Source organism: Spea bombifrons, chromosome 8 (assembly GCF_027358695.1).
Source record: "Spea bombifrons isolate aSpeBom1 chromosome 8, aSpeBom1.2.pri, whole genome shotgun sequence".
NCBI lineage: Eukaryota > Metazoa > Chordata > Amphibia > Anura > Pelobatidae > Spea > Spea bombifrons.
In genome coordinates, this window is record NC_071094.1 from 33,695,806 (window position 1) to 33,720,200 (window position 24,395).

General features: G+C 39.9%; 1 protein-coding gene across 1 annotated transcript in view; it reads left to right on the plus strand.

The window, feature by feature from the left end:
- GPC3 (glypican 3) overlaps positions 1-24,395 on the plus strand; it is a 131,247-nt gene that overhangs the window by 47,637 nt on the left and 59,215 nt on the right. Inside the window, exons 4-5 of the mRNA XM_053474200.1 lie at positions 17,317-17,447; positions 18,178-18,303. Coding sequence (XP_053330175.1) covers positions 17,317-17,447; positions 18,178-18,303 — 257 coding nt within the window. The remainder of the gene's footprint in view (positions 1-17,316; positions 17,448-18,177; positions 18,304-24,395) is intronic.

Here is a 24,395-nt window from a genome sequence, read left to right on the forward strand (position 1 = left end):
TTCAGTAATCAGCCGCACCAGGGATGAACCAAGAAATGTTGTATTTCCACAGTTAATCAATAACTTTCCCTCTCTCCGTCACACCTGTGGATGGGTATTAGAAAGCATTTGATGAATACATTCACGCTAAGTAAATACATTTCCATCCGCCCTCTGCCAGCGATTACAAGTCACTTTATTCCTGATTTTAAGTCACAGTTGGAAACATATCATTTTTAACATACTTTGTGCTATGGAAGTCAAAACGACGCTTGTATCATCTTTTTGATGAAATGAAGTGTCCCTTTTTTCCATTAAGTAAAGAAAATCTTTTGATGGCTGGGATTTACTGTCTTGATGGCCTATTATATTTTAATGTCGCTCTCTACCTATCAAGGCAAGGTTTCAGATGTTTGAGAAGCAAGGTGGTTTTATGATTACAATCAAAAGAAGCCATAAAACATGTCGTTTAGGCTGTTTAAACTGGCACGGAATGATGTATGCTCCTTTACTCTGGGTTTTTGGTACAGTGCGCTCTCTGAACCGCTTTGGAATCGAGTACAGAGCTAACCTAACATCTATTAAATATACAGCAGAAGTATTTGAGTCTCACAAAGAGAAGTCGCTTTTTAAAGTGCTGATTGCTATATTGTTGGAGGGAGGCAAGCTAGCCTTATCTTTCCAAGTAGGGAAAATAACTCTTCATAAATGGATCATTAAAAACATAAAATTTGACAGCAGATAAAATCCGTACAGCCCATCTAGTCTGCCCGTTATTCCTGCTGTAAAGACTTGGTAATTGGTAATTGGTCTTGTCTTAGATTCAGGATTATGCCATATGCCTATTCCATACATTTTAAAATTCCAGCACTGGACTAATCTCTACCACTTCTGCTGGAAGGGTGTTCCATTTAGGTATCTCCCTCTTAGTAGATAAAAACTTCCTTATCTTACAGCTAAACCTCTGAACATCTAGTTCTAGAAGCTTCTCCGCTTCTGGCTCTACATACAGTATTGAGATTCTTTAGTCTTTCTTGATCATTTTAGTAGTTTTTCTCTTAACTCTATCTGTGGACTGTCTATATACTAATAGAGATGGAGTCTCTAAACAATGCACGATATTCTAGATGAGGTCTGACCACAGGTCTGTAAACTAACATAACCACCACCTTCGCTCTGACACAGATACCTCTAGCTCTACCACTCAACACTCTGCTTGCTTTTTTTCTGCTGCTGGGTTGCTTTCCCTGCTTACCTTCAGGTTCTTATAAACAATTAGTCCCTGTTCTCTTTTGTCCCCGCACAGTACTTCCAGTGCTATAATTTGCCTTTGTAATTTTACATTTATCACTTCTTCCATTTGACCTATTCCAATCTGAATGTCTACCTTCGTATTGTCTTCCAAAAGACGTACCTTACCTTTGAGATCTTTTGTAGTATTGCTAATAAAAAATATTAAAATGTATGGATCCCCCATTTCTGACCTCACTGACGGAGAAAATAAATAATTATGCAAAATTGTGTTAGGAGCTCTCTGTCATTAATCCCATTAATCTAAAATGATATTAATCTACTGATGGATAAACATACAGCGCTAGTTCATGAAATATCAGTGGCGTCACATGATCTTCTACCCTCTGTTATTTTCCATAAGATGTTATTCTCATTGCACTGCCCTAAGCTGCTGACCATTGTTCGGAACAAAGTTAAATAAATCTTCTGTCTTCCTCCTTTCTTCCCTCTCTCCTTCTTTATTCTCACCTCCTGGGCATGCATTTGGTTCCTAACAAAAGAAACAACCTTTTGCCCTACGCCAACTCAGGATTATCTAGATAATACAGCTGGCCCTGAAGTCCCAAGACTTATGGTTTCCTTAGAGCGCCCCTGTCTTTTGCACTAACCATATCGTACTCTTAACATATGTTTGAAAGGGAGTTGCTCATTCTAAATTATGGGATCACTCAAGTCACTGATATAAATAATAAATGTGCCGGAGAACCTGATATTTTAAGAGGGATTGAGAAAGAAAGTAAAATATTTTTCTTAAAGAAAAATGCCTGGAAATAGCATTGCGGTCCTGAAACTTAAAAAGAAAAGATTGTCATTAGATTCTGAGAAATATGTATATATATATAGATATATATTAATGGCATAGTGAATAATATCTTGTTTTCAAAACAGATGTGTAATCCTTTTAAGTCAGGAAATGAGCGGCGTTGCTTAGTGCAGACGGACTATTCATTAAGCAGAAGCACTGAGGGATATGGATATAATGTTTAGTGCACTCAGGAATACACTTGCTGTATTAAGCTGTCCTATTTACATACACTTTATAAATTATGCCTATTTGTTCTGCAGGAGAGGTGGCTCATGTGGACTTATCCATTTGGGGAGAATATATTGTGTTTGTGCTTACAGATATCTAGTTTATGTAAACCGCTCATTAAATAATTAAAAGTTAAGGATGCAGAAAATGTTTGTGTGAACTGATTAAAAATGAATGACCAACAAAGGTAAGAGGGCTAAGCTAACCTCCTCTGAATATCTGTGTGTAAAACGTGTGGAATGGATAGGATCTGTAATATCTCCAATAGCGCAGGTTATGAAGCTATTACTTATTTATAAGTGATAATGACTTGTCCTGGAGTAATTAAGGAAGATATCCTATCCTAGACCATAAAAGCAGATGTTTGTTATCTAATACCGCAAAGTTTCAACCTCATATTGACCCGTAACATTTGGCATCCATTGTGGTTAAAGTAAAAACATTGTTAACTATTCCCCGGAGAGCCCACTGGATCGAAAACTAGCATTTTTGGTGGTATATTTAAGAAGTAGAATGAAATATTCTAGATAAGCTGTGATTTTCTGTAGGACGGGGGAATGAAATGTTGATGCCCTTCTTTGTTATCTTCTGATATATCTTCATAAATAAATGACAGGACAGAATATAGTCAATAGCCGATATCTATATGAAACGCTTTGTGCTAAACTTTTTCTTAGGGTTGTAAATCTTTAACCCATCTATAATGCAACCTCCCCCCCCACACACACCATTTTCAAGCGATGGTGCATTGTTGGTATGTGTTCATGGACCACAACCTGTAGGATTGTACCAGTCCTTGGCGGAAGGAGAGAGTAAGGAGGGTGAGTGGACAATTTTTTATTTTAGGCTGGACAATGCTATGCTTCCAAATTTGTGGGAACAGTTTGGGGAAGACCCTTTTCTATTCCAGCATGACTGTGCCCCAGTGCGCAAACCAAGGTGCAGTTGGATGAGTTTGGTGTGGAAGATCTTGACTGGCCCGCACAAGGCTCTGACCTCAACCGCATCGAACAGCTTTGGAATAAACTCTAATGGAGATAGCGAGCCAGACCTTCTCGTCCAACGTCTGTGCCTAACCTCACAAATGCTTCTTTGGCTAAATGGGCTCAAATTCCCATAAACACAAAAGCCTTCCTCCCAGAAGAGTGGAGGTTGTTACAGAAGCAAGGGGGGGTGTAACTCCATATTAATGCTCATGGCTTTGGATAAGATGTCCAACATGTTCATATAGGTGTGGTGGTCAGGTATCCATATACTTTTGTTGATATAGCGTTTTTTAACCAGTGGAATTCCCGCAGATTGGAAAAATCCATTGGTTGCTACTGTGATAAGCACCAGAGCTACTTTTAATACAGAACCCATATTGACTGTTTTGTTTCTAAATCATTCTGTGGCATTCTGAGTTCCCCTCTCCAGCTCATTACAGGAGACTGGAAAGGATTGTTTCCAAGTTAAAGGGGGGCTGCTAGCCACAGATAGGATGGGGCTAGCCTGAAAGAGGGTTCAAAAGGCAGAGAGTTGGGGCAGCAAAAGACCACTGATGATTAAACAGTCTGACCAGAGGTCCCGTAATCTGTTCTGTTTTGGAGAGCATCTAGTCAAAACTTGGAGAGAATCAAAACATTTAAATGATCTCTATCTTAACCTACATAAGAAAAATCTATATGTGTTACTGTACGTGCCTATCTTGACACATATCATCACCTTTGCTTAGTCTTGTGAGCTTTCAATGAAATTCCAGCTTTATCCGAGGTCACTTGTCGTGCGCGTCTCCCGTCACCAGAGCACGGATTACTAGCAGCGACACAAATAAAACTAACATTGCCAGTGACAAGACTTTGGATTGCTTTCTGAACCGTATCCAGTGGAAAACCAGAGACACTGAAACGTGACGCTGACAGAGGTTTTCTTTCAGCGTTAGTTTGTTCATTGTAAGCCTGAAGCCTCCTGCTGAATCAAGCGCAAAGATTTGCCTAAAGCAGAACCCAGGGACGTGATGCTGAGTGCAAAGTTAATTGTGACAGCGAGATACTTAACTGCTTGGGCTAATAGAGTGCTAATAGGGTGCATTACCAAACAACTGACTTTACACACATCTGCCTATAATATACGGTACAGAAAAAAATGAAAGTCAATTCCTTTTTAATGAATTAGTTGTATTTTGTTAGGTATGCAGACCACTAATGATTTGTCTTGCAAGCAACATATTATCTAGTAAAGACACATTTCTCCAGTAAATATACTTGAGTAGCTTGGAAACATACAATCAAACCACCCATAATATACCCTATGGCAGCTCCTTTGAGATTTTGGCATTGCGCTTTGGACAGAATTGACCGGCAGTACATATGAGTGTAATTGTTAGGTCAGTTCTTGTACTGTTCCAGCTATGAATTTGCTATTAAGCAAAATAGTGCTTTAGTTAAATAAGAACGTTCACCCAGGGGCATGCCTACGGTTACTGGAGCATGGGTGCAATATTCTTTTGGCACACCCCCCGTAACAAAAAAACCAACACACTCTAACACTAACGTACTGTAAAACCACACTCACACACACAGATTCATTGTATGCTAACACACACGCTAACACCATAAACTAACACACGCAAGCGAACACCAAATAGTAACACATGCACACACTCTGACACAAAATACTATCACACCATACACTAACATAAACACACAATGTAACACCATATGCTGAGACAGTCATGCTAACACTATTAACACCTTAACATGTATACACATGCTATCATAATTCACACATGCTAATACCATATATTGACATACAGACTACACTAACATGTACACTCATCATACACACACACGCCCTCCAGCACAAAACACTAATACACACACTCACTGTAATGCCACTTTAGCATGTCCTGCTCCCACCACACTATTAAATCATTTTGCTGTTCTGTGGCTGTAAGGAATCTGTACATAAAAGTGTCTTAAATAGTCTTGTATAATGTATTCCTGTATTTTACCCATATTCGCAGCAACACATAGTCCCCGATAAGGTAGTTCTTCCAACCTGGAAGCCTTTGGGATATTGGTACACGGAACTGCAGCGTAACTATGATGGACAATGCCACAAAAATAGCAAGATGTCTCTCTCCTTGTGACAATGCTATGATTCTTCTAACATCAGCTGTCTGAAGTCCGGCTAGAAAAGGTGACACACAATTCAAGGTGTTAGAAGACGGAAGAAATCTCACTGATTTAACTATACAATATACAGGGCTGGCCAAGCTCTTCACGCAGCAGAAGCTCACAGGAGTTACATCTTCACAATGAATAGTGAAATGATGGAGCTGAAACTCAACTCTCCTGCTAAGTCTCCCTCTAATCAATGAACCCCTTATTATAAGTTTTCTTGCGCTTTTGCTTCCGTTACCAAAAACCTGCTTAGCACACCTTGCCGAGTACCCTACTGACCATATAAATATAACAGCTACAGAAAGAAGAAAGAGGTGGAAGTTCCCGTCTAAATTCAACTATATTCTTCCCCCAGTAGTCCCACTTTTCCCAAAGTTCCAACTCTGAAAGCGGCGGTCAGCATTTCCCAAAGTGACCCAGCATTCAGAGCTGAGCAGATATAAAGTGGCGAAACTGAGAAATAAACGGCGGGGAGATGAATTTGCTTTGTTCGCTTCATATTAATAGCTGTTTTAATTAAGAACTTTGTAAATGTTGAAAGTCAACAATGTAATACTCAGTGATGTGAAAAAAATGAAAACACATTTAGGATACGCTGCTGCTTTTAATTGCTTTCGTAACCATTAAAAAAAAAAGTTTCAGCAAATGGGTTTTCTGGTTATAGCATATAGCTGATACAATATGCATGTGAGCGCCGGGTAAACAAAGACTTCAAACGAGTTCAGCGTTTTAGTTAAGCAAAGAACTCTGGCAAACTCATTCATATAACTATTTTTAGATTTTTCGAATTCTATGTGCAAAAAATATATATATTTATATATCTTTAGCGCTACTGGCCGTCTCTCTTATAGATCAGGTTAAAAAAAGACATTTAGTAGAAACCTAGATTGTTTCTGTATACAATTGTTTAGTGGGTCTTAAAAGATTTGAGTATCTTTTTAACTGCTCTTGGCAGCTTTCAGTACCGCTAGGCAATTATTAGTGCATGCGAAGCATTCGGCTCGGGGGTTTACATCTGATGTCCTTATATTCATTTAGCTCTCTAAAGAAAGTGCTTTAAAACTTCACAACTATACACTTATCCCTTGAAGATATCCTTGTAGTCCTCTCAAGACCACTTCAGGAACACAAAAAGTAACAAAAGGCTTTGATGTATATTTTATCCCTTAACCTCTTTCATCTTTCTTCGCTTTTTCAAACTCGTGCAATTATTGGTGGTCAGGGGAGCGTTGAGATCCACGCGGGTCACTGCTTCATAGGTGAGATGACAGATAGGTGCGATGGTAATATTCATCTATTTGATAAATCAGCTGAAATAAAGTCAAATTGCCCAGGCAGCCAAATCTCAATTTACTGAGAGGATAGTCGATAAGTGGAAGAGCCTCCAGCAGAAATGGTCGAGGCTAACACAGTAAGGAAATGTAAACATGGACAGGATAGCCATATGGCCATGCAAGCCCAAGGACGGATTAAGGTCTGAGTCATTACATCAGGAGAAATGGGCAGACAAGACGGGCTGAATGGTTCTTATCTGCCGTCAGGTTCTATGTTTCTATGACAACCAATTTTACGTAACTGACATAAACTTCATACATTTTCTACAAACTTCCAAAATGTTTATGCTTGCCTAAAATGCCGCCCATTCTTTATCGCTCAAATTTCCTAACAAACAACAGTGCCAGTGGTTTGTTGTTTCCTTGAATAAGTCGCCCTTTGACTGTTTCGTCTTTTCTGTTGGTGACCTTCTCATCCTGTCTGCATGTGATAAATAGTGGATGCTTCAAAATGAAAAAAAAAACCTCTATGTGTCCTTCAAGGACATTCCAAATGAAAATTCCATTTTGTAACACCTTATCCTAGCGGAAAAAAGGACTAAACCTAATTTTAAAAGGTCTTCTACCTACATGCCGTGCCAATGATGTCATCGTTTGAATGGCCAAGATTACCAGAATAATACTTAATAATCAATTCTTATTGACAGCACCCAATCTTAGTTTCCTATCCACATCTGTAATTTCTATTCCATTTCACATTTCTTTTCCTCTAAGATTTTCACCATCACATTGCTTTATCTACACCCATGTCCTGGAGGAGATAAGAATAAACTGGGCATTCTGCGGAACTAGGCAATACACACATTGGGGGCTCAATAAGATTAGAAGTGAATCTGGGGCTATTTCAATATTTATTTGGTCGCATGGTGCCAAATGGGAATATAATTTTGGATCATTCGGTGATGACTGCTGCCTTTTCTTATTGATCATGAAAAAAGCCACCTAAAGGCTACTGTCGGCACCATGTAAGCCTCAGTAGCCCAAGACACTGGCAAGCACCGGTACGTTATAGGCACTAGCCAAGAATGCTATGATTATCATAACGGCATGTTAACCACCACATTGCGTAGTGTGTTATATCACACACATCGCCGATATTTTGGCCATTGCACAGCCCACAGTGGAACACACTGTCAGGACATCGATTAAAACATAAGCCACACTATCAGGACTGATTGTTAAAGGTTTCCAAGAAACAGTCGCTTAATGATTTTTAACTAAAGCAAAACATTGAACAGAGATGAAAATATTATATTAGTGGCTTGTTGAATAAAATAGAAAAACAGTATAAATTACTTTAGAATGCTAAATATAGCCGGAATCCACACTTCACCTACTTTACGCAATTACCGTATTGGCTCGAATATAGGCCGCACTTTTTTCCCCCACTTTAAGTTTTTAAAGTGGGGGTGCGGCCTATATTCGGGGTCTAGCGCCCGGGCAGGCAGCGAGGTTAAGATACAGATCCCCCGCAGCGGTGCAGGGGACCTGCATCCTTCTCCCCGATACGCTCAGACAGCCTCCCCTGCCAGCACTTCCCACGGGGGGGGGGGGTGCCGGCACGGGAGGTTATCTAAGCGTTTTACCTCTGCCCACCTCCGACTTACCGGAGCAGACTCCCGGGTGTCTTGCGGGGCCGGCGGGAGACATTTACGCAATACGCAAATGCAACTTCCGGTAACGGTACCGGAAGTTGCATACGCGTATTGCGTAGATGTCCCTCGCCGGCCCTGAAGACACCCGGGAGTCTGCTCCGGTAAGTCGAGGAGGGGGGGCAGAGGAGGACAGCGGCAGCGTATCGCGGGGAGGGAGGACAGCGGCAGCGTATCGCGGGGATGGAGGACAGCGTATCGCGGGGAGGGAGGGCAGCGTATCGCGGGGAGGGAGGGAGGGCAGCGTATCGCGGGGAGGGAGGGAGGGAGGGAGGGCAGCGTATCGCGGGGAGGGAGGGAGGGAGGGCAGCGGATCTCGGGGAGGGAGCGCAGCGGATCGCGGGGAGGGAGGACAGCGGCAGCGTATCGCGGGGAGGGAGGACAGCGGCAGCGTATCGCGGGGAGGGAGGACAGTGGCAGCATATCTCGGGGGGGAGGACAGTGGCAGCATGTTTTTTTTGGTGCTTTTTTAAAGAAAAAAAACTTTTTCTTTAAAAAAGCACCAAACTTTTAGGGTGCGGCCTATATACGGGGGCGGCCTATATCCGAGCCAATACGGTATTTACATTTGCTATGAAGTGTCTAATAGAGAATGAGAGAACTAATTAAGAAAATGCATTATAAGTGATTTCCGGTGAAGCTTAATGAGTAGTCATTTTAAAATAGCCTTAATAAAGCCATTGGTGGGACCGTTATTATTCTGTTCCTTGAGAATACAGCCCGTGTATACTTATCATCCCATTCTGATAACTCAGCGGCATCATTAAGGAAGTTTCTATTTTGCCTCCAGAATGGATCTTCATAAATGATTTACTATAAGCTCTAACATTTGTATGACATTGATGTTAAGAGGAGCAACTCCTGCTGTTGCATGTGGTTTCTCTTATGAATTCCTCATGCAGGAGGTAGAGAAGCTTCCATCATAAGTCCTTCCCTCCAAGTAATTATAATACACGGCCTATAAACCAGTATTAGGACAACTCATCCAGCCTTTTGGAGAAAAAACAACAACATTTATTACAGTAAAGGAGGAAATTTAGTTTTGGGTTTCAGCCAGCAATGGGTCATTATTGAGCTGTCTTTAAGGGTGTGTAACCGGTGAGGTCAATGCGGGGGAATCGTAAAATCAAGATGCCTGAGTCAAATTCCATTAAAAGTCCACTAAAATGTCTTCAAAATCATTATCTCACTATGAGCAAGATTAGGTTCATCTGTAATGTCTTATCTGTGAGAGTTTGTGTCTGCATGATGAGTTGTTTTTTTTGGAATAAACTGAATAATGCTGAATTAAGTCCCACCTTAATGAACTTTTCTAGATTGTCTTTCTATCTCTATCACCAATAACGCAAAGTTATTTAGAAAAGTTAAATTTACTTAAAATAATGGATACATGGGGTTATTTAGCCCGTTTGTAACATGAGGGTGCAGGGCAGCACAGGGATAAGTTTCTCAGGCGTAGCGCGAGCACTAGGTAGGCGGGGCAGCTCTAGGTAAGGCAGGGGTGTTCAGTGATTGGTTGGTGAGTGCAGGAAGTGCGTGCCATAGGTTTAGGCAGGAATCGGGTGTATAAACTGTCTTCTTGATAGGGTTTACCTCAGTGCCGCTGCGGACTGCAAGGAGCTGCTTGGCAAAAGAGCTTTACCTAGCCAAGCTCCCTCCCATCCTTCCTTTCTAAGGGATGGTTTCTTGTCGTGGTGCTTATGGGGGTTTGGGTCACCTGCCTATTGAGGAGGGTGGGCATCATATGTATATGATAAGGAGTCAGGCTATTAGGGCAGGCGTATTGGGTTAAATGTGGTTAAGTGTTATTTACTTGGTTACATTTGGTAAGATATGGCTACATGGTTATTTATTAATTGATTGTAATTGTGCTTCCTGGGTCAAAGGATGAAATGTTTCCCCCCATCCAAATCCACGCCCGCAATCATTGTATTATAACATGATTAATAAAACTAAAATGAAACTTATCATGAAGTGACATGCACACACACACACACACACGTACATATCCAGACACATACTCAGACACACTAACATACTCAGACACACTAACATACTCAGACACACTAACATACTCAGACACACAGACACTCACACTAACACATTCTCACCTAGACACTCTAACACAACCACATTACCACATACTGACACTAACACAACTGGGCACACACTCAGACACTTACACACAAAGTAACATATCCAGTCACACACCAACATACACAGATACACACATTAAAACAAAAACATACCCACTAACATGCCTACACAGGCAGTAATGTACATGCACACACACACTAACATACCCAGACACACACTCAGAGATTGTGGAGGACTTCATATTTGCCCCGTTGTTTCTCCTTGATACAAGGTTAATGAGGAAAATTGCCTTCACAGTAAACAGCTTTGAATGTATGGATGGTTCTATAAATCAAGATACATTGTATATATAAAGCTTAGGCATCGCGGACACTTTGCATATGGTACATTAATCTCCTAAGCATCACAGAAGGATTCCGCTGGGAACAGCAGATAATTATTCCGAGGTAAGTGTGGTGTTTGCTATGAAATCCATATTCGTTATATCCGAATGCTAAATAAAAGAAACCCTACCTATTAAATTCAAACCGACAAGTAAAGTATTTATCAAGAGCTTTATTATTTATGAATGGTGAGGCCATGTAGGGCAGCAAATTGTCCCCTTAATGTTTAGTGAGATCTGCTTTAGGTCTTAAGTATAGTGGGAATCCTTTAGGGTAAGCTTTCTAAAGTGATTTCTGTAGGTTTCTCACTGAGATCAGACCGATCATACCGTGTCCACCTCATACCCTGAGTATATCTAGATTCTTTACCACCATGTCTGTATTTATCTATCTGATCCATTTGGTGGAACCAGAGCATCAATAATCCTAAAAAGTGGTTTGAGACCAAGTTTCAAACCACTTTGGCAACTTAAAGCATCCGCACTAAATAAAATAATAGCCTTATTCTATTGTTAAAGCAGAAGTAAACCCCCCATGTTCATGTATCAGTATTTCTGATGGTGTACTGACAAGGAGAGATCCTTTTATTTGCTAAATTAAGGACTAGTAGTGATCTATGTAAAAGTTACAAGCTTTCTACAGATGATGTCACGTTGGCACACTATTGCAAAAAAAATATAACCACCAAAGTGATGGGATTTAATAAAAATGAGTTCCTCCGGGCACAGAGGGAAACAATACAAATTCTCCAAAGCACAAAGCACATTCTCAAGTCACATTTCTCATATAAAAGACAAATACTTTGAGGGAGAATGTGTGAACGGCTGTAAATTGTATCAAATTGTGTGTGTCAGAAAAAGTCAGCCACAATCTATATAAGAAATATAAGTCCCTCTTTTCTAGGAGCTCTGAATGTTTGCTTGGCTTAAAAGTGTTCTACAGTCCTAAAAAGCGACAATAACGTGTATAGAATTTCAAATGTGTAAATAAAATACATTATTCTGGTTGTTAGTACCTTACCAAGTTATCATAAGGGTGAAATGTTACATAAAAAGTCTCACTAAAGCCATCACTGTGCTTCTAAGCAGACCTCGTAAAACACAAATAGCCAAGGTGGTCTGATATGTTTGGAGGTACCTCTGAACCTGCCCCTAACAATGTTTTGGGGGATATAGTCCACATATAGCAGCAAAGCAGGTCTGGTAGGACTGGAATGTAAATAATCTATTATTTAAGAAGCAAAATGAACAAATAGTACTTATCGAAAACCAAGCTCTAAAGCAATGTTCACACAGTGATCTGTGCCATACTTTGGATCTTTACTCACATACAAAAAAGGGATCGTACACTCTACATTCTTAGCATCACTAAATATAGATTATTAAAACCAACTACACTTTCTACAGCCTATCTTTCCTATTTCTAATTATTATTCTTCCAATTTCCTGAAACATTGGGGATTTAACCTCAGCAGAGCAGATATTGGTCTAAGGATGCTAGAAGCTTCGTGGACAGGGTAATAATAGTTTGGGATAGTTATGAAGGAGACACCATGATACATATGTTGAGGGTACACAATATGGCTGCCTGCTTGTGTTTTAGCCACACATATGATACACTACTTTATGTCATGTGTACCCATTGTACAGCGCCATATAATATTGGGGTGCTATATAAATCTACTTAGAACTAACTAAAGTTAGTTGTGCAATTTCCCAGTATTTTCAGTAGGTAGAGAATGCCAATGAATGCCAATGAACTGCAGTAAGAGTTCCTATCTGGTGGCCGTGCCAAGTAGGTCAACTCTTCCCACCTGCCATCAGAAGATCCATGTGTCCCATCGGTGGCACCTTGTTCTGGGTATTCTTAAGCTTGATTGCTCCTTATACCGAGTTGACCAAGACTGGAATGCAAACTGGGATTTGCTTTATAGGCGTCCCTGACTGCCATAAATAATCATTTAAAGCACACACGTGAATTGGGAACATGGATAATGAGTTTAAATAAGTAATCAATAAAGGCAGGGGAGCCAAATGTTTATTTAGTATTCTTAATTAGTATTCATTTGAGAGTACACTGAGCACTATGTTTAAAGCTATGTAATCAGCAAAGCAGCATGACAGATTTAAATGTACAATAAAAGCCTTTGGGAAATTAAGGAAGACAAGGCATTAACCACACACTCGGCATTAACATACATTACCATTTTTATGATACCTTTACAGTATCCCGCGTGGTCAGGTAACCCTAGTTCATGGTGGACGCACTTGGCCATCTCTGGGAACGTATCTATTTATGCTTTTGTTAAAGTAAAAATATTCCATTAACCCTGGATCACCTGACTGTGGTATACAGCTATTATTTAACTACAACTCCCATCATCCTGGTATTGACGCTGTCCAGTGTTGAGCTGGGCATCTACAGGTCCGCTATACCGTATGTTTTTTTTTTAGCAAAATATAAGATTATGTTTATTTATAATTTAATCTGGAGATGGGGCAGCCACGTTTATAGACAAAGGCTAAAATTATATTTTCATCCTTAACCCCTAAAGAGTGAAAGCATTTTTAAAGACGTAGATAGAGCATTTTAAACTCTAATTCCCCTTTCTAATTTAGTCTATTTCGCACAAATTATATATTGATTTTTAGGACAAGTGGGGCTTTCCTTTATAAACTAATTTAGTATAAATCTAATAAAATCTAATAAAGTATGTGGAATTTGAAATACTGTTTACATTTCTTATTTTGTTACTATTATTTGTTTAGTTGTTTGTTGGGATCTGTCTTTTAAATTCAGGTTACCCCTGATGATGTCATAATGAGAAAAAAAATGAAATACCCAAAATTGTAGAATGCCTACCTTACAGGGCGGACTAGGCCAGTCCTGCTTGAAGAATAAATTCACTATCGATCCCCCGGGACCAAACCGCCCTTGGTTCTTCTGACACCTAACAAGCTTTGGTGCGTCCCACCACCTACCAGGATTCAGGTTTAATAACACTCCGAGAGCGGCAAAACCACCTGGAACATATTAGTCTAAAAATGTAAAGTTTTAAGACCTCAATTGTGTTTTTGGAATGTAAATGTTTACCGGCTTTTAGGAAAATCCAAACCTTTTCTACAAACTGAACAGTTGTAGGCAGGCTGCAACTCTAAGATGCCATCTGCCTTCCGTGTTCGCCTTTCAAAGATGTAGCTCATAAAGTCTTATCTCAGATCGATGGCGGGAGACGATAAGCTTTCATTAAAGTGATGCAGCCTGTCGCATATTGTATCAGATTTACTGCTGCAAGTGCATGGAAAACAGCTTTTGAATGATTTGTTATTGTCTCTTTATGAGTAAAATAAATGACAATATTGGAGATAAATGAATGGAAGCCAAACATTGCTGTGCTTGGGACTGGCTAGATGTGCATTAAGACAATAAATCCAACTCTGCCTAGTCACATTCACGACTTTATGGCTTTGTCTGAGTTAACCCCTTAAATGAACAGGTTGGCTTATCAATTCACATGCTGAGTGTGACATTCCCTAAAAGGGTCAGCTATTATACTGCTACCGCTCGTTTTATTAGGCTTTCTTCGGTACTAATAGCATGACAAGGACAAGGTTTTGAAAACGATTGTATGATATGGAACCTCATCTTCAAGCTGATTAATAGGCTGCAAATCTCTCCAACTTTTAACCACTTAGTAAATCTTCACCAGAGAGTTCATTGTGCTCTTGTCCTGATGCGCCTAGGTGTCATAATAAAGTGTTGTTTTGTTCTTCTAAACCGACCACAAACGACAATCAGGGTTATTCACCAAATAATGAATTGAGGGGGTTTTTCCACCATGGTAGAAGCTCACCCATTAAAATGCCTAGTGAAGTCTGCAAGTTAACATTTTTTATTTGATCTACAGCAATAGTTTATTGAAAGCACTATTTTTCCATTCCCACACATTTAGGGATAATGATTCCATGTGAACCTCCTTAGTGATGGTCTTCTTTGTTAATTGAGGACAGAAAACTGTGAAATTCCGTTTTGGGTTAAACGTTTTTCCGACATCATGTTCATTTATAAAATGTGTTTCCAGGAACCACACATTTTAATCTTTCCACGTACGGCCCGCAGTGTGAAATGATCCACCATTACAATTTTAGGTCAAATGAGACCTATATCCCCTGCTTTTCAAAACAAGTCCTGGGGTCCGAATACAGCTATTTTTGTTAAGATGTGACCAGAAAAAAAGGTTATGGCAGATACTGCATAAGAGTAGGGTATTCATTCAGTGTGCAATGGCCCCCTCTAGTGGCTAAAGCCCGGATTGTTCAGAAATTGCTTTAGTTAGAAAAAAATAATAAAAAAAACATTCTAAGGGCCTTTTCAGCATTATTTTTATTATCACCCAAAAAAACCAAACTACATTAATGTTTAATTATAGCTTTCCCCCCCTAATCTATTGATCATAAAGTCAGCTTGCCGCCGACGATTGAAACTTTCCTAAAGTTACTGTGAATCAGATTTTAATTCCTAAACACATTCAAATCATATGTCACAGGAGTCCCCCAGCTGATGCTTATGCTGTATTAAAATAAGAAGAAACATTTGCTGTAACACAGGTGGCCCTGCCAAGGATATTATTCAGTCTTGTTTTGTATATTTGTAAATCCTTTTCAACATATGGCAGAAACCCTAAATTAAATTTTTACATTTCAGATAACGTTTGCAGGAAATTTGAACGTTTGTAGGTTTCAGAGTCCCGTTTCGTAGCATTTTATCCTTCTAATCGGGGGCCTGGTGATTATTTTCTGTGAACTGCACCGAAATGGAATCAACAGTCAGTAATATAATTGGGTATTGAAGGAGTTTGTGCCTGCGCTGGTACCTGGCTAATAGCGTTTCACACTGTTACTCTGTATGCAATCAGTGCATCTATATTCATGGGCAAAAGATTTGAAGGCAGAGAGATTAATCTCTGAGTCCCAAAAGAATCTTCACAAGATGAATGTTACGGTTCCATTAGGTTACAATCTCAGCACTTTGTCATTTCACAATGAAGTACGTCTTCAGGTCTTTCAGAAATGGGGTATTTTGCCTATTTCGGAAAAAAATAACCTCTTTTTTCCATGAGACTAACTTTTGTTGTTGGACCGTTCGGGAACACATACTGTTAAAATCTAAGGACAGGCATTTTTTTCCTTTCGAATAGATTAAATAAGTCTTTATCATTTCTTTTGACATTAACACATGGGTCACGTGCAATTTATTTAATCCCTTTTTTTCCCCTTGTGGCTGGCAAGCGTTTCCTATGAGCCCTCATACATTCACAAACACACATTTTTGAAAATGACATATTTTATACAACTGCTTTGGGCAGAATGTGAAAACGGGCTCGAGCAAAGAATGAGGTGAGATGAATTTAATGTTGCCCGGCCAAACTCAAAACCAATATAAATACACAAAAATGACATACAATTTATTTATGGAATTGTGTGATATTTTAACCAAGTTTGTGTCCAAGTTTACACAAATTGACTTCTGATTTAATAATATGTTTTTAATAATATAGCCTGCTGAATGAAAAGTAAAATGTTTATATGTAAAGAATGTGAACTGGCATTATTCAGTTACTTCCCCATTTAGTTGTTGGGCTGACAGTGCCAGACCTTAGCCAGGGATATGAAATGACATGCCATAATGACATACCTCCCAAATGCTTTCCTGTTATAGTCCCACGCTTCACAGCTGAGCGCCGGAATATGACATCATATTTCGGTGCTCAGCATGAAACGCCGGCACCGGGACGGAGTCACGGAGAGTGAGGGGCGCCGAGTGGTCGCTGAAAACTTCACGAGCCACCGCTCGGCGCCCCTGCCCGGGACTTTAATTAAAACATTGTTGTTTTAACTTTATTTAACATCCTCCATGTTAAATAAAGTTAAAAAAAATCTTTATTTAACACGGAGGATGTTAAATAAAGTTAAAAAACAAAACAACGATGTTTTAATTTAAGTCCCTGGCAGGCGCCCCTGTTGCTATGGCGCCCTGTGTGGCCGCACAGGTCGCACACCCCTAAGGCCGGCCTTGCCCCCATACCTCTAGTCCCGCTTCCCAGAAAGTACATGCTGGAGTGGGGTTCGAGAATAATAGGCACTAAAAATTACTCAAAATCCTTGAGCCAACTGGTTATTGGCTTTTTTTCCTGCCAGAGACAGACAGCAAGATGTCTTTAGACAGCTAGACATCTGCAAGGAGTGAGGCACATACGGCGATGGAGATGTAGGAAACCTTGAGAATGTTCCATACTGAATGAAATGCAACCACTGATAGATATGCTCTCAGTAATTTATGTTTTCTTCTGAAATACTGACAAGGAACATTTTTATTTTTCAGATAAACAAAATATGCAACCATTCAAAGCAACGAGTAGCAAGGTCGGTGCACAAAGCGAGAGACTCGCATGTTAATAGAAAAACGTTCAAGTCTCATCCAGAGCACGAAGAGACCCTTTCTGGAAAAAGAAGGTACATTAACAGACGTCTGCATTGACTATGTATATAATATACACCATCATGTAAAGCCATATTTAGATCGCTCAGGACCTTGTAGTGAATAGACAATAAACTTCTTTGCTAAAAACAAAATACTTTTCAATTGCAGCTCATTCAAAAATGAAAATAATTTAAAAAATAAATAAAAAACGGCTTGACAATTTGTACTTAAAAAATCACTATTATAAAATTCAACGGGGTTGCTAGTGATCTAAATTCAAAATTTAAATCCATGTTATTGGCTGGAAGACTGCATATTTATTATTATTATTATTATTATTATTATTAATAAAATAGTGGCAAACAATTTACACAGTGCTTCTTACAGTACATATATTTAAAGGGAATGCCAAAACTGGAACTGGCAGACTAAGACAAACTGTTTGCAATTTCACAATCTAGAGTTGTCATTTTACATTCCCATCATCCATATGGAGGATTATGGGGTCTGTAGTCCAGCTGGACCATAGCTCAAGCAGTAATTATCAGGAAGCTGGGATTTTATGACCAGCGGCAGCTGATGAAATACAGTTTAAAGCCTGTTTGTACATTAGTGAATGTTTGGGACATATATCTCCCCATAAAATCCCCCCCAGGCAATAATAAAAAATAATAAGAGGAAAGCTTTTGACCTGTTTCTTCAAATTTCAAAATCCGCGTATATCACCTTTTATTAACCAGTTTGCTGTCAATCTTTTTTTAGGGAATTTATTATGAAATTGAAAACATACAGCTATTTTTACGGCAATCTCCCCGCACTCATGTGTCGTCAAAGTTCTGTTGTTGAAAATGATACGTCGTGCTGGAATGGACAGGAGCTGGTGGACAGGTAAGCGTTATTTCATTTTGCAGCTTATCCCATACCTGCCGTACTGTACGAAATGTATGTTTGTGGGATACAATAGATATATATAACAGATCTGATACTTATACACTGAACAGCTGCTTATTGGGGAAATCTTCTATGGAGGAGAATCTGGGAGTTCTTGCCCATCACAGACTTGTGCAACCTCAGAAGCAACAAGTTTCTTTCCCGTATTAAAAGGGAATAAGTTTATGGGGCAAGAAAGTATTATTACCTTTCGATATTCTTTATCTTTCGTAAGACCAAACCATTGGTACCAGTTTTTGGCACTGGTTGTAAGGCTGGAAGTCCTTTTAGTTAACAGAGGCATTCGGGGTTCTGATTGCCTTTGGATTGAAGATATATTGATATATAAAATGAAATAATCCTCCTCCCACAGGAGAACGCGCGCATACCGGCATGTATCCGACGATCGGGATAATTAGCTCCGTTTCACTCATCCTTTTTCCTATTATACATTCTCATCAGTTTGAGGAAAAGGACCCGGTCATGCATTTCAGTCTCTCCTCGGTAACTAACCTCAGGTATTAATTAACCCACACTTAGAAATCTGGCCTTGTGCACTACAGGGACAAGCGGAAGCCATCAAAGCATTTTATTTAAAAGGACTCATGCAGCAAAGATATGCATGTATTAATGTGAATAACCGAGCCTGAGGAGCAGTCCGACCTCTATTCGTCCAGATGAATACCCAGTTTAGGGATTTTTTTTTCATCCAATTAATTATGCGTTTAAAGTTTGATTTTGCAGTTAATACTTAATGAAAGTTAATAGAGTGCCTATTAAGTCACTTAAACTGAACTGTAAGACTCTCTTGTGGTCTGTATGACTTTTAAGGATGGAATATGACCACAATTCATGACTGCTCTGCTAATCTGTAAACCTGGGTCACATACACACTGACTCACATACTATTATATATTAATTATTAGGAAGCTTTGGAAACCATGTTGATTTCAGATTTAATAATATACATACAATCATTACAGACATGAGTAGATTCAGAGTGTTAACCCCTCTGTTACCAGACATTACACACACAGTCACGCAGACAAACACAGTGACAGACAAACACAGTCACACAGACACAGTGACAAACAGACAAACACGGTGACAAACAGACAAACACAATCACATACACACAGTCAAACACACATACTGACTGCAGCTTACACTGAGCTTGGTGTGAAGGACGGCCTATCAGGAGAGGCTTCTGAACTTCCTGATTCCTGATTGGCTGAGACCTCCTTCAATCAGACTTTTCATTCTGTGCATTGTCCTGGATTGAGGCTGCCCGGGGCCCGGGTCCCATTGCGGGTTTGTCCCGGGCAATCCGGGAACATGTGGTCACCGTAGATGGAATGCAGGCTCTTAACAATGCTGCAAAAATGATAAAGCTTTACATACATCATCGTATTATGCCGTATCATGCAATGTTGTTTAGGTTCACCAATGGGCAGTGGTGTATTTAGGCTGGGGGCCATGCTAGGCCTGACCTGGGACAATGCCTGAGCTACCCCAATGCTCACTTCTGTGCCATCATCCTCTCTGCTGAGTGCCTCTTATATGGATATACGGATAGAGTAAATGGGGCGATCTCGCAATTTAATGTTGTTTTACGACCTCTTTCTTAGATAACAGACTTTTAATAGATCATTTTCTACACGTAAGAAGTGTTTTTGCAGCAAATATGCTGTACTTAAGCTTTAATGACATTTCCTGAGGATAATCATCATGTTCTGATGAAAGTACAGGAAATGATCAAAATAACTCTGCAAATTAAATTATAGGTTTTCCGGTTATGAACATTGGGAATTTAATGTATAAAAGCGTAGCTATATGTTAGAGAGGGATACACCTTGAAATAAATTGCGATGTTTGATCATATCACGTAGATCCAACTTCCACACAAATGTTCAAGTTCTAATTTTTAAAAAGAGAGACACGTTGGAAGCCACAAACATATAAATCGATTCCATTGCGTAGAACGGCTGCACACATCAGAGGCGGTGGAATATTGGCAGAAAAATAGAATTCTGGACATAGATCTATAGAGCTAGAAAAATTAACTCTCTGAGGGCCAGAAGAATGTGGTTCAAAGGGTGAATCTGCTTATTTGTGAGTACAAAATCGTATCCTCTCTCCCACACTTAAATAAAAAAAAGCTCTTCCAAATGCACAATAATAATAAGAATAATATGTTCCATGATGAGCAGGTGTTTGTATCCCGCTAGGTTGCCGAGACAGGGATGTCCTTGATAATGCTGCCCTTGCCAGGCGGTCCCTAAAACAAAACATTATCTTACACCTTTTGTACAATTTTCTGTATTCCAATACCGAAAATCCCCAAACTATAATATATTGAACATTTTTGATTGTTACAAACTTGCCAGAAATTCTTGCCACCAATAACTACCACTACTTTAAAACAGAATATCTCTATTTAGCTGCCTAGCTGTTTAATAGTCTGTCCTTTATTACCACGCATTAAAAAAATAATAATATTGAAAATGGTTATGTCGGTAATATTCTATGTTTAAATGTTGCACAAAGCCAGTTGCATAGGCTGAATTGTAATAACGCTGAGGAGGATAAAGAAAAGAACATCAGTTAAGATTGCTGAAGTCTACATGATACAGATTTAAGTCTCGGACTCCACGCCAGGTGACAGGTGGCTATGGCAGAAGGCAGTGTCCTTGGGGATCCGTCTAACTATAGGATCGCGTCTTGTGCTTTGGCATTGCACACATAGCTTACTAACATGAGCAACTGAGCCCACTAAGTCAATCTTTTTAATACCTTGATTCCCAGACTATTGTCTGTGGGCCAAAAGTGGATATGCAGGAAGTCTGAGTTGTTTTTCAGGTCTATACAAAGTTTATGACGCAGTGAGAATATGTTTTTTTTTTATTGGGTGCGCACAGACAGGGCAATTGGGCCCCCGCTCTTAGGAAGTCCCTAATGGGTCTGTATGTGATGAATTCTGCTTCTGACGGCACTAATCTGCTTCTTGATCCCCTCTTGCGACCTCTGCTGGTCACTCTGAGCAGGTGCACCAGGGTATGAGGTCATGTCCCAACCCAATGCATCTCTCAGTGGATCAGATCACTCTTACAATGATGGGCTGGAGAAACACAAACCCCTAAGCATGACACTGAACTGACCACTCTAATCAAATGGACTGGAGATTTATTGTTTGAAGAGGGACTGGAAATATTACTTGACATCGTATAAATTCTGGGAGTGCTGGGAGTATAGTTTTTAGTGGTTTATGATTATACGTGAGCTGTGATGAAATCAAATCTTAAAATATTATCTATATATGATAAAGGGCAAACCTCAGCCATTTTCTTTAGAATCGGTCACTTTTTAAAATAAATTGTTAATGTGACGAGAGTTTTGTTTTGACTCTCAATCATTTTTTGGGTGAAAAACCTTGTAAATTTCACATGTTTATTGAAAGGTATAAAAATCAGCCTATGGTTGGTAGGAATCAAAATCCTTACATTATTACGGTTATCATTACGTGCAACAGAACAGCAGGAAGCGCCGGATAATTTGGAAGATGCCTGTGAAGGGCACTCGCAGTTGAAGGCTGTGATCTATGATGAACATACCGCACATGGCAGCAAGCATGCGGCAGGACACACAGCTCAGGAATGAAATATTGACCTGATGGGTGATTTTGATCTGTAACTAAACTCCAGCCACGCAGAGAGGAGCTGAAGGACTTCTAGATGAATGTCTCAGTGATACAATACACCCTGACTACATTTCGAAACATGACATTTCTAACTATTCAGATGTAAGCCGTCAAAGCATTTAGCGTACTCTGTATGCGAATGCGTCTTTGCATGCTTTAGATAAACAAATGCATTGCTTTCTAATTTCTGCTGGTGGTTGGCAGAGGGACATCTCTTTGATCTTCAACAACGTGGAATTAAAGGGTAACCGTGCCAGAATCCCACATCCATAAGTGAATTTCACTGTTGTTTTTTTATTTCCATGTGATTTTTTCCCCATGCCCCTCCGATGGCCTTAATGCATATTCTTGTATGTATGTTAGGATGAAGACATACCAGCACTTGTTTCTCAAGTGTGCTGATATTCTGTCTGCTCGGGGTGAGGCTATGAAGGCCAGATGGAGACCAGATCGTAATTCCCTTACATGGGAAAGAATTCTACTGGCCGATAAACAAATGTTCCGGTTACTCTCTGTGTGACTCAGCTGCACCCAGCGAATGCACTTTTAGCCTCCAGTTCGCCTCCTAATACATTTGGTTATAGCCCTGAAAATAAGAATGAATATATATATAATATATATAGCACTGGGGGGGAAATGGTTTTATCTCATTTTGTTCATAAACTTAATGTATTTGGAGGTCTGGAGGCTGCCATTGTTGTAAGTCATGCATTGCTATCCTTGATGAGGGGCAAAAGGGACAGCTGTCCAGAGTCATTACTGCGGGGCCCAAGTTGGTGGCCGCCACCAAAATATGTGGTGTCCACCATGCAGCCAGCTTTCTGCCAGCTGGATGTACAGGGAGACTTGGGGAGATCATGGATCTCCCTCTAACCAGCTCAAGTTAAAGGGAGAGCGAGGTCTATTCATAAAGACCTCTGTTTCACTGCCAACTATTAATGCTGAGCGCCAGGATATGATGTCATATATCGGCACTCAGCACTGAACCTGCGCGCGCGTTCTGACATCTGTAAATGCTATTGCTGGTGAACAGTAAACATGCGCTGTTTAAGGATGGGTTTAATAGTTGGGCACAGCAGTTCTTATATCTTAATATTAACAATCACGCAGAGACTGTCCAATGGCTAGCAAAATATGGCACGTTCAGTAAGATGGCATAATAGTAATCATAGAAACATATAATTTGACAGCAGATAAGAACAGTCCGCACATCTGGTGTGAAGATCGAAACTTTGATTGGCCCTCGGTCTTGTCTTAAGTTCAGGATTGCCCTTTTTTTTGCCTAAACTTAATCAGCCCTTTGTCTTGTCTTAGATTCAGGAGCTTTGTACCTGCCCCATGCATGTTTTAATTCCCTCACTGTATTAGCCACTTCTGCTGGGAGGATGTTCCACTTATTTACCACCCTTTCAGTGAAGTAGAACTTTCTAAGACCCCGGCCCTCCATTTTTAGATTATGACCTATTTTGCTAACATTTATCCTTGAAATAAACTTCCCTCTTGTACCTTGTTAAATCCCTTTTATGTATTTATGTCATCCCGAACGTACCACCTAATCACGGAGCCATCTGTGCCGGTGCGAGGTGATCACTGTACAAAGCGTGGAAAGTGCATGTGGATAGGAGTTCGAAAACATTCTCATGAGGGCACCCCATCTGAGCTCAGTAGAGTCTACGATGCAAAGTTCATGTCACGCTGTCCTCAGCCAGAGAGTAATCTTGGCGTGTGCTTGAGGGATAAAATGCCATCTAACACATGGTAGATATTTGCTCTTCATCCCCACATCAAAGAGAACCACACGTGTTCTTAACAAGGTCAGTAGCATTTGTGAAAACTCTCTTTGGGCATGCATGGCGTGGAGTGAGAAGCATGTTAATATATATAGTGATTTAACACTGTGAGAGCCACTGGGGTATAAAAGTCACTTTACACAAAGTTCAAAGCGCAGCTCTGTAAAATATGATTTCAAGGTGAATATCACTGACCTGCCTGTGGTTATAAAGGTTTTGGCATTCAATGGCAGTTTGGTATAAGATGCTGTTATGCTTACCATGGGTTGGATTCACCATGTGTGCTCGCTCATGTATAACTGGGCGCAGACTGGGAATTAAAACCAGCCCTGGAAATAATTGAATACCACCCCCATATTTAATGGGGTCATTTTTGGGCACATATGTTGGGTTCTCGCCCCGATATTTTTTATCCAGACTAGGGGCAAACCATGCATTTTAAAAGTATATATGAAAACACATAGTTCCTAATATGCCTGTGGCCCATGAGATCATGTAATGGGTTCAGACCAACTGAGAGAGCATCGGTATGGTTCAAATAATGCATAAAAATATTTTTAATA